The sequence below is a fragment of the Furipterus horrens genome, unplaced genomic scaffold (genome assembly GCF_987537825.1).
Source record: "Furipterus horrens unplaced genomic scaffold, mFurHor1.1.pri manual_scaffold_13, whole genome shotgun sequence".
NCBI classification, from domain to species: Eukaryota; Metazoa; Chordata; class Mammalia; order Chiroptera; family Furipteridae; genus Furipterus; species Furipterus horrens.
In genome coordinates this window covers 58,973,522-58,985,620 of record NW_028327183.1, presented here as the reverse complement: position 1 = coordinate 58,985,620, position 12,099 = coordinate 58,973,522, and the positions used below count along the sequence as shown (strand labels likewise).

Sequence of the window (12,099 nt, the reverse complement as noted above, 5' to 3'; positions counted from 1 at the left end):
TCACATAGGAAATTACAAGGGTTTCCAGAGCTCTGTGTCAGGAACAGTGGTAGAGAGAGATAGGCAGATAGATACCTATAAAAATATTTATGCATATTTTAAAAATTATTTCACAACCTAGTTCACAGAGGTCCTTCAAATAAACTTTCCATGACCAAGAAGCATGTGCAAGAACACTCATTACATCACCTTCTTACACCATACACAAAAATAAACTCAAAAAGGAATAAAGACTTAAATGTTAGACTCAAAACCTAACAGTTATAGAAGAAAACATAGGCAGTAAAATCTCCAACATGTGCAGTAGATATAGTTTACCTGATCTCTCTTTTCAGGCAAGAAAAATAAAAGAAAAAAATAAACAAATGGGACTACATCAAACTAAAGAGATTTTACGCAGGAAAGGAAACCATCAACAAAATGAAAAGACAATTCATTGAATAACAGAACATATTTGCCAACGATACATCTGATAAGGGGGATGATATCCAAAATTTATAAAGAACTTATAAAACTCAACACCAAAAAACAAATATCCCATTGAAAAATAAGCAAAGGACCTGAATAGACACTTCTCTAAGGAGGACATACAGAAGGCCAACAGACATATGAAAAGGTGCTCAGCATGACTAGTCATCAGGGAAATGCAAATTAGAACCACACTTAGATATCACCTCACACCTGTCAGAACAACTATCACCAATGAATTAAAAAAAGGCAAGAGCTGCTGAGGATGTAAAGAAAAAGGAATCTTCATGCACTGTGGTGGGATTGCAGATTGGTGTAGCCACTACTGAAAACAGTGTGGAGTTACCTCAAACAATAAAAAATGGACCTGCCTTATGTCCCAGCGATTCTCCACCTGGGAATATACCTGAAGAAACTCAAATCACTAATTCAAAGAACTATATGCACCCCTAAGTTCATTGCAGTGTAATTTACAATAGCCAAAATCTGGAAGCAGCCCAAGTGCCGATTGGTAGATGGGTGTCAATTTGGGAGGTAATTCAGGAGGGTTGGATCAGAGGAAAAAGTGATCTTAATGAGGTCTTAACCAAAGTGGAGAACAGAAACTGTGGAACTAAAGCTACTACCAAGTTCAGCTGAAATATAAACAAATCAAGCCCTGGCTGATGTGGCTCAGTGGATTGACTGGCAATCAGTTCCCAGTCAGGGCACAACCCTGGGTTGAGGCCAGGTCCTCAGTTGGTGGAATGTGAAAGGTAACCACACGTTGATGTTTCTCTCCCTTTCTCCCTCCCTTCCTCGCATTGTAAAAATAAATAAAATCTCTCTTGAAAAGAGAGAGAGAATGTGCTCCACAATGTTCAATATGGTGAGAGTGTTGTCTAAAGGATTTCCCACATTCATATGGCTTTTCTCCAGTATGAATCCTCTGGTCTTGAATGAGGGTAGAGTTATTACTAACGGATTTGCCACATGTGCCACACTGTAAGGCTCCTCTCCAAAATGAACTCGGTGGTGTTCAATAAGGTGCTAGTGTTACCTAAAGGATCTCCCACATTTATCACACTTAATGGCCTTTTTCCAGTGTGAACTCTTTTGTGTTGAAGGAGGGCAGAGTTTGAGTTGAAGGACTTCCCACAATCACTACACTCATATGGCTTTTCTCCAGTGTGAAGTCTCTGATGTTGAATGAGGATAAATTTGCAGCTAAAGCATTTCCCACAAAGACTGCACTAATAAGGCTTTTCTCCACTGTGAATTCTCTGGTGTTGAGGCTGGAGTTTTCAAAGAAGGACTTGCCATAACCCCTAGACTCATAGTGAACTCTCCTATGTCAAATGAGGTTAAAGATTTGTCTAAAAACTTTCCCATATTTGCCAGACTCACTAAGCTCTTCTCCAGAGCAGACACCCTGGTGTTGTACAAGTTTCTGGGTGTGGCTGGCAGCTTTTTCACATTCATCCCACTGCTGGTGACATTTTCCACCACGAAAGGCCTGCTCATTCTCATTGCCACTGGGTGGCTCCTCAGTGTTAGGAGTGGCCTCGAGCTGGAGAAGACCTGGTATGGCTGGAAAGCCTTCCCAAACTTCCCTACAGATAAAAGGTGGCCATGATATGTACAAGCTGCACCTGATGACAAACAAGGCCCTGTCCGTTTCTCCTTTCCAGGGCTTCTCTCCACTGGCAGGCCTGTGTTGCTGGTGAAGGTTTGCACTGAAACAGAAGCCTCTCACACACACGTCACTGAGGAAGGCTTTCTGCTCAAGATACGCTGCTTGGCCCTTGGTCAAGTGCAAAATATCTTTCAAGACTGAGACGCACTGCTCACAGGGATGGGTCTTCTGGGTTGCTGGAGCTATCTCAGAAGCCCTGACCTGGGACTCTCCTTCTACAGATACACTCTGCTCAGAAGGGGCCTCCTCATCTTCCCTTTCATGGCAACAACCTGAAAGCAGAGAAATGCTGAGGAAATGGATGTTGACTTTGGTGGGGGGGACGTCCCATTACAAAGGTGTGCCAGACATAATACGTCGGTCCCATGGGATTGGCTGAAAGTAAGGGACCTAGAGGCAGGTTGAATAAGGTGCTGCCGCGCAGTACTGAACCTCTAAGATCACAAAACAGGGAGACCTCACCAGAAATGGCACAAAGATGGCAAGCACCATATGGAAAAGAAGCAGGATCTCTAAGTCATCTTCTGCTACCAGTGTCCATCAGATCTTGTCTGCTAGTGACCTAAGAAAGCTGAGCAGAAGGCTGGTTATGTCCTTTTCCCAGTAAAATTCAAAAAATGAGTCAATGGTGTTCGAAGACTACTTAAGCTGCATGCACACCTCATAAGCCACGTGCAGGTCAATGTTGGAGAACACTGCAGAGGGGGCTGTGCAGAGAAGTACCCGATGCACAGAGGCCACAAACATGAAGGTAACCAGGAGCCTAGAAGTCACGGATGAAATGACAGGGCAGCAAAGTGTCAAAGATGGAATTGATATGTCAGAAAAAACGTTGTGAGTTCCGGCCAGGTTGTTTAGTTGGATGGAGCATGGCCCTGCACACCAAAATATTGTGGGTTGGATTCCCAGTCAGGGCATATACTTAGGTTGTGGGTTCACTCCTCAGTGAGGGTGGGTATGGGAAGCAACCAATCAATGTCTCTCTCTCTCTCTCTCTCTCTCTCCCTTCCTCTCCCCTAAAATCTATAAATATTAAAAAAGCAGTGGTATATTTACACAGTGGAATACCATGCCAACATAAAAAAACAAGGAAATGTCACATTTTGAGACGGCATGGATGGACCTAGAGAGTATTATTCTAAGTGAAATAAGCCATTCAGAGAAAAATAAATGCCACATGTGTGGAATCTACTGAAAAAAAAACAAAACAAAACAAAATAGAAACAGACTCATAGATACGGAGAACAGACTGAGAACTATCAGAGGGGATGGGTGTTGGGAGGGCTCAGTGAAAAGGGTAAAGGATTAAGAAAAAAAACAAAAAGAAAAGCCCTGGCTGGTGTGGCTCAGTGGATGGAACACTGGCCTGCGAACCAAAGTGTGGCTGGTTCAATTCCCAGTCAGGGCACATGCCTGGGTTGGGGGCCTGGTCCCCAGTTGGGGGCAAGTGAGAGGCAACCACACATTGATGTACCTTGCACTGTCTCTCCCTTCCCTTCTAAAAATAAATAAAAATTTTTTAAAAAATCAATTCTTAAAAAAAATAAAGATATGGATAGAAATCAAGTATTGTATCAAAATGTGCTCAAAACAAAATAAAACACCTCACAGACACAGAAAACAGTATGATTATCAGAGGTAAAGGGGTTGGGGGGGTAGTAGAGGGTAAAGCGGGGACAAATGGTGATGGAAAAAAGAGTTACTTTGGGTATTAAACACAATATATACCTGATGTATTATATGTATAACTATACACCTGAAACCTATAATTAACCTATGTCATCCCAATAAGTTTGATAAAAATAAATAAAAACGTAAAAAACTTAAATGTTCATAATAGCAGAACACTTGGATACAGCCCCAGAAAGAGGACAGCTTCTCCACACAGTGGAACCTTATCTGCAACCTGATAGTCCTTCCTTCTATAGATGCAGCAAGGAAAAGAGAAATGTCACGATACACCTGGCAGATTACCCCCTTCCATGATTCAAGCTGTTCCTACAGGGCACCTTCCAGTTTCTCGGAGGGACTGAGCCCCAGTTCTGAGTGGACACCAGCCCACAAATGGACTCTGAATAACCAACGCAACGTGCTTTTGCCTGTGCACTGCACAGAATCCTTTCTTCTTCCTCAAACTGGTTGGGTAAATTAGCTCCTTCACTCCCCATACTCACCATCTTTGGAACAAGTGAACAGGAAATATTGGACTTTTCAGGTATCTGTTCATAAAACAGCATTCTGTAACTTTCAGTCACCAGTCATATTCACGTCCTGCTTAGCTATTGATATTTTCAGTGGATTAAAGAAATGATTACATTGTTTGAATATATCAGTTCTCTTTCATGGGCTAAAGCCTATTTCCAGGTTCCCACCTCCCCTCCTCACGGTTTTAGGTGCCTGTGGCTGCACTAAAATAAAGGGCGCGGGCAGAGGCCTGGGTAGCCAGGGTTTGTGTCCTGGCCTTGGACCTCACTGTATTCTCACATGGGACATATTCCTGGATTTTAAAAAGTAAACAACACAAACATTACACTTTCGTTTACTCAACAGGTATTTATTGGTCATTTGAAATGCGTCAGCCACTTTCTAGACACCTGCCCTCCTTAAAATTACATTTTAGAGGGGAAGATAATGAACGGAACATATGATCATGAAGTTATAAAGTATGTTCTCAATAGAGAGGTACCATGGAAATATACATACTTGCAGGCATAATTATATGCATTGCATAGAGGAAACACGTCCGAAGGCAGGTCTCTGGTGCGTCCTCAGGTGGCGGTAGTAGGTGGATGACTGGCGGTAGCTTCTCTGGCACACGGAACACACATAGGGCTTCTCTCCCGTGTGGATTCTCTCATGAGCCAGAAGGTTGGTTTTGTAACTGAAGGACTTGGTACACGTGCAGCATCTGAAAGGCTTCTCTCCCGCATGAATCTTCTGATGCGCACGGAGGTCTGAGGTCTGGAAGAAGCCTTTGTCACACACAGCACAAATAAATGGCCTCTCGTTATTGTGTCTTCTCTGATGGACTTTTAACCGAGAGAAATACTTGAAGATCTTGGGGCACTTGTCACACTGGTATGACCTTCGAGCTCTGTGGAATCGTTCTTGGCATCCCCCATGTGTGGAGTTTCCTGAATTGCTCTGGTGGGTAGGAATGGGCTCAGGGGTGACCCGGTGCAGCCTGGAGAGAAACGCTGGTCCCACCTCCATGAGGACACCTTGATAAGAGGGTCCTCTGATGGACCCTGCCTGGGATCTGGAGGTGCCTGGCCTTGCTCTTCTGGAGCTGAGTGGATTCTCCAAAGAAACATCTCCCTCTCCAGGCTCAGGACAGTTCTCTCCCTGGATAATGAGGAGGGAAGGTGTTCGACGGCCTTGACTAGTAATATTGCCATTTACTTCAGTTTGTAAAGAAATGTTGCCACCATTTTCTTTATCCTCATCTCCTGTGAGTATAAAAAAGTGACTCAGTGAAATTGTACCCAAGGAAGATTTACACAGAACATCCCTCTGGTCCCCGGGCTCCTGTCACTCACCTTGTCCTGTTTGCAGAGAAGCATCTTGGGGAGTCCAGGGGGGTGTCCCCACGTTTGCCACTGTTGAGGTTCCTGCTGACAACTGTTTAGTTAAATGAACAATGACCTCTCTTAAGGGCATATTCTCAGAAAAGAGGGCTTCCTGTCCCTGCATGTGGACGTGGACCTGTTTAAAAAAAGAAAAAGCTTGATCACCGTCATATAGAGGTCTACTGTGTGGGAAACCTACCCAGTCAGGCTTCCCAAGATCTCTATACCTCTTTGTTCTGCCTTTAGCTCTACTTGTATTGTATTTCATTGTAATTTCTTCATTCCTCATGAAAAAAGACCAATACTAAGGCTTTCTGAGGGAAAAACCAGCTGATGTTCAGGCATTTTTCCTCATCCTTGAGGCTTCTGCCTATCTGACAGTCTCTCAGTGAGCCCTCCTACCACCTCACCAATGAAAATCACTTAATAAATTAATGTTGGCTCTTACATGTCCTAACTGGATTCATACCTAGAAGTTTTATTCTTACTTAGGATGGTAGATTACCTTGGTGAGGGCTAATAACTGGGTCTACAATAACTCTTTCTCTACTTCCGGGCACCCCCAACAGACTGTAATTATTCCTTTCTCCCTTCCACCCCTCACCCCTGGGGTCAGAACCCTCCACTCACCAAGCCAGGGGGCTTCATGCAGTCATCACTCAGACCTTCCATGAATGTCTCCAGGTTTCTGCCACTTGCTTCCCATTTCTCCTTCAACATGGGCCTGTCACTGCAGTGCCTATTGATCATAAACTGTTCCAGGACCACTTGAAAAATAATTTCATCCTTGCTGTGTTTTTCTGGCTGCAGCCACGAGTGAAATGACTTATAAAGTCTTTGCAGTTCCTGCCTTGCACATGAGTTGTTGCTGTTTTGAAATGAGCTGAGCTGAGTGTTCTGGAACCCAGAGTTCTCCCCTGCCTTTTGGAGAGCAGGTCTTTGGCTGGGTGTAAAGTCCATGTTTTCTGACCCACAGTCATCCCTGCATGGTTCACACAGAAATGAGGTTCTGAGGTCTAAATCCATTCTTGCAATATTTCTCAGAGACTCAACTACCAGGATTCTATTTTTGAACACCTGTGTTGATAGTGCTGGATGTTTAAAAGACTGTGAGCTAGAAACAGAAGAGAGATGAGAGAGATGTATTTAATTCTACCACTGGCATACTTAAAAAAATAAAAGATAAATTTCAGGCTCAGATTATTTCATACATGGATTTTATAAGACATTTAAGAAAGAAATAACGTTAATTCTTACCTGAATTCTCCAAGAGCAGAGATGATCTTTTAATTAATGGAGTTAATTAATTAATCAACCTTCCTAATCACAAAACTTCACAAGTACATTAAAGAAAGGAACACTAGTGGCCAATAATTCTTATGAGCAAAAATCCCGAACTAAATATCTGAAAATGAAACCCAGTCATATGTAAAGAAAATAATACCTCATGAATAGATAGGTTTTATCTTCTACATGCAAGCTGGGATAAACTTCAAAAAGCAGTATGATTTACCCCATTCACAGAATCGAAAGAACATGCTATCATCTTAGTAGATACATTAAGTATGCTCAAGAAAGTCATACTTCAATGCTGAGAAAGACAGTAAACAAAAATAGAATAAGTACAGAAAGAATTATAAATATTTTGTCCTTGAGACTCAAAGATGGAAACCCATTGTTAACTCTATACAACATTTGTCTGGTACCTAAATCAGTGAACTAAGATCAGAAAACATGTCAACTACTGTTTATAGATGGTCTGATTTTGTCTGAAGAAAAATCCAAAATATTTTACAAATATCTGACTACATATTTAAATATAGCAAAGTGCCTGATATAGCTCAAGATTTCAAAATCAATTTCTGGAATAAGACAAGCAGATAAAATTAAAGTAAAAACTGTATCACTTCCATAAGCAACACCAAATATCATATCTACAAACAAATCTAATGAAAGACATGCAAGCTCTGGCCAAGAAACTCAGTTGGTTAGAGTGTCATCCTAATATACCAGGGTTGAAGGTTTGATCCCCTGTCAGGGCACATATGATAAGCATCTAATGAATGCATAAATATGTGAAACAAATTGATGTTTATCTCTCTCTCCCCCTTCCTCTCTCTAAAATCAATAAATAAAATTTTATTTTTTTACACTTTTATTTATTTTATCCTCACTCAAGGACATTTTTCCATTGCTTTTAGAGGTGAAGGGGGGGGAGGCAGAGAGGCAGGGAGAGAGAGAGGGAAGGGGGAGAGAGAGAGAAACATTGATTAGTTGCCTTCTCATTTGTGCCCCAACTGGAGATTGAACCCACAACCTGAGTGGGTGCCCTGACTGGGAATCAAGCCTACAACCTTTTGGTTTATGATAGGACGCTCCAACCAACTGAGCCACACCAGCCAGGGCAAAAAAAATAAATAAATAAATAAATAAATAAATAAATAAATAAATAAAGATAATGCAAGATGTCTATAATGATTATATGAAATATTATTATATTATATGCCCTGACTGGTGTGGTTCAGTGTGTTGGATGTTGGCCTGCAAACTGAAAGGTCATCAGTTCGATTCTCAGTCAGGCACATGCCTGGGTTGAGGGCCAGGTCACCAGTTGGGGTTGTGTGAGAGGCAACCAATCAATGTTTCTCTGGTGTATCGATGTTTCCCTCTCTTTCTCCCTTCCTCTCTCTCTAAAAATAAATACAATCTTAAAAAAATATATATGGAAAGAAAACCATGTGTATGGATTGACTGAAAGACTCAATGTTATAGAAAATGTCATCTTTCCAAATTGATTTATATATTCAATGCAATTCCACAGAAAATCCAGAAAATTTGTGTGTATGTATGTGCAAAAATTGATAGTAATTCTAAAATGACATGGGTATCAAAAAGCCAAACATAAATAAGATATTTTTGAAAAAAAAATTTAGAGGATTTACATAACCAGGTAATAAAGTCATTTTACAACTACTGCTAATAATTAAGATAGCATCATAATGGCACAAAGATTGACAAATACAGCAACAGAATAGTGTCCTAATACAGAGCAAGATATACACAGTTATTTGATTTGTGAAAAATGTGACACTGACTTGATGCCATTAAATTAAGGCAATGATCTGGCCTACGGTGTATTCTATTAATCTAAGAAATTCTAGTATTAGAAAAAGTAGAGAAAAGTGAGTAAGATAGAAGACATGGGCCAGAATCCATACAAATGAGTCCTTTGTGCTGAAAAGTCCTACCCAGGCACAAACATGTGCCTGGCAACTCCAGCTATACCACTCTGTTAGTCCTATGATCTCTTAGGAAACTTTCCATCATCACCTTGTGTTTTTTCCCCCTTAAAGGTACTTTTCCTTGAGAACAATATTTGTTTTCACTTTACTGCATTTGTCAAAGTTACACTTTTACATATTTTTAATAATTATTTTAAAATTTGACTTTAGGGAGAGAAACATCGATTTGTTGTTTCACTACTTTATGCATCCATTGGTTGATTCCTGCATCTGTCCTGACCAAGGATTGAACCCTCAACCTTGGGATATTGGGACAATGCTCTAACCAACTGAGCTACTGGCCAGGGTGCATTTAAAAAATTTTATACCATAAAACAGAAAGAATTGGGGAATGGTGGGAGTCTTACATGGGCTTGTAACAGAGAGGAGCAGGAATCCACAAAGTCCCTACAGCCCACTGTTTTGGGGATGGGAGGAAATAATACCACTTTTACGGTACTTTGTATATCTATGGCAGGCTGGTAGCTAGGGCCAGTGACAGGGAAGATGATATTGCCTGACATACTTCGCTGAGCCTTTCCTGAGGAAGAGAGCCAGGAGGAAAGGGGCAGCCAGAAGGAAGGGAGCTAGCCAGGAGTCAGCCATGAGGAAGGGGCCATGCTGTTTGGAAGGAGGAAGAGGAGCCCTGCTGTCCACCATAGAGTCTGATGTGAAAGAAGGGCCACGCGGTTTGAAGGAATGAAGAAGGGCCACTGTCCACCATGAGAAGACACAGGATGGAAGGAACATGTTAGAGGAGCCCGATGGAGCAGCAGGGTGTAGCAGCAGCTGTGCAGTTTGTAGTCAGGATTCAGCCACGCGGCCTGGGCTAGTAGGACAGCAGCCGCGCTGCTGCTGTGATTGTGCCGCTCCAGCGGACTCTGAACCCACCAGGGATTCTGCCTTGCAGACCCGGACTCTCAGAACTTGGGACATATGGAGAGGACACTCCCTTAGGACTCGTGCTGTTCCTGGACTTCTCCATGACCCAGTGTGACAAGCGTTCCTGGACTACTATAGAGAGGCTGAAGACATCATACCCCAGGTCCTGAAGGAGACAGCTGACAGATAAGGGGTGGGGAACTATTGGGCTTGGCTCTGGCTTATAGCCTTCTGGGGAGCAAGGGAAGTGCTGGGTCTCGGGGGAAAACAGGGCTCTGAGCAGAAGTGCTCAAACGGCCCCCTAGGTTGGAATATTGCAAACAAAAACCTGTTTTTCTCAACACCAATTGTTGGGTCTTACACTAAGGCACCCCTTTAGTTGGTAACAGGCCCAGGAAAGGAATTAATATTTACTGTTAATTAATCTCATCTGGTGATCTGATCAGATTAAGCACCTTTATCCCATCAGTAACAGGTGAGGATGAATCTAGAACAGTGGTTCTCAACCGTCCTAATGCCACGATCCTTTAATACAGTTCCTCATACTGTGGTGACCCCCAACCATAAAACTATTTTTGTTGCTACTTCATAACTGTAATTTTGCTACTGTTATGAATCGTAATGTAAATATCTGATATACAGGATGTATTTTCATTGTTACAAATTGAACATAATTAAAGCATAGTGATTAATCACAAAAACAATATGTAATTATATATGTTTTCCGATGGTCTTAGGCGACCCCTGTGAAAGGGTCATTTGACCCCTTAAAGGGTTGCGACCCACAGGTTGAGAACTGCTGATCTAAAAGGACCTCAGAGAAAAATGCAACACAGCCTTTCCTTTTAAACTACCAGATGATCTTAATCTAATGATAATCTCTAAGGTCATGCCTATTTCACTCTCTCTGCCCTGAGGGAAAAATACTAAGTACCTGGGGCCTTGCCCAGGCCTGTTCTCATCTCTCCAGGTGTTGTGCCTGGTTCCGTACCCTCTCCTTTTTTTGGTCCTCCCCCCAAATTCTCCTTCTCAGGACTACTCCAGGCACACACAGACCACCACTTGGTCACACTTGCAAATATCCCACAGGGACACAGCTGTGAAACACTGTAGTAAAGACCTTGGCATTCAGAATCAGACCGCCAGGGTTCCAATGTGGAACCAGCTGTTTGACCCAGACAAGGTATCCATGGGGTGCCATCAATGTCACCAGGCTCTAAACACACCAGGCTCCCAGAGTTGTCCCTGGAGCTCAGTGAGTTACTATACAATTAAGGCTCAGCTAATCGCTTTGAATTTTAGCCCCCACCCCCACCCCAGAAGGCCATAGACCAACGTTCGTTCCCAAGATGCCATAAAAATGAATTACTAGAAACATACAGTTAACAAGACAACACAGCCACACACACAAGACTTTCAGGAAAACTGTCAGGTCAGGCCTTTCCACAGACTCTACAACATCAAGCGCTTTTAGGCCAGAGCAGTTGTCAAAAGAGACCACAGTCCCTTCTTGAAAAAAGCCGCATATCTCTCTGCACCTAGGAAACTGCCCCCCAAAATTATGCCCACACGCACATGCACAAAACGCAAGCACGAAACTAGAAATTGTCATTTCTCTCTGGAAACTCACCTCCCCGAGACGACTGAACTTCAAAACCGGTAATCCCGGACCGAAAGCTGAGCTGCCGACGGGCTGTCTGCGCTGGTTCTTCTGAAGTGCGTTCCCAAGGCTCCTCCCTTTTATAGAGGAACTGGGGGTCAGTAGTCCAATTAAAGACGTGATTGGATAAGAGCTGGCGGTTGATGGATTCCTGACGGCGTGTTCATCCTCCAGCTCCAGCCCCCTGATACCTGGTACAATAGAGTATAATCCCCTGGGCGGGGGCCCGAGGCCAACGTCGACCACCCTCACACTCTGAGGTGAAATCTGACAGCGTCCCCACTGAGGGGGTGCCAAGGCTGACATCAGAGTCTCACAGAAACCCTGGTCAGGTCGTGTCAGCGATGAGTCTCCAACCGACTCGCTGATTTTCCGAGCGTCGGCGATCACAGCTGCAGAAGCGAAAAGGCTCAAGTGCAGCCAATGAACACGCAGGAGCGGGGCGTTCACGGCGCGGTGGGAACTACATCACCCACAATGCCCCGCGCCGCGCGCGTCGGCGGGCAGCCAATGAAGGCCCAGAAGCAGGGCGCGTCCGCGTGCGAACTGACGGTGAGGGCGGGG

The 12,099-nt window shown here is 43.3% G+C and overlaps 1 protein-coding gene across 1 annotated transcript; it reads right to left on the bottom strand.

The window, feature by feature from the left end:
• Positions 1–4,686: 4,686 nt before the first annotated feature.
• On the bottom strand, positions 4,687–11,944 carry LOC149995661 (zinc finger and SCAN domain-containing protein 4-like). Its single transcript, XM_090260058.1, has 4 exons — positions 11,506–11,944; positions 6,343–6,826; positions 5,683–5,848; positions 4,687–5,592 (listed from the first exon to the last, which is right to left on the bottom strand). Exons 2-4 carry the CDS (start codon positions 6,736–6,738, stop codon positions 4,859–4,861), a joined length of 1,296 nt encoding a protein of 431 aa, XP_090116184.1. The 5' UTR covers positions 6,739–6,826; positions 11,506–11,944; the 3' UTR covers positions 4,687–4,858.
• Positions 11,945–12,099: the final 155 nt, after the last annotated feature.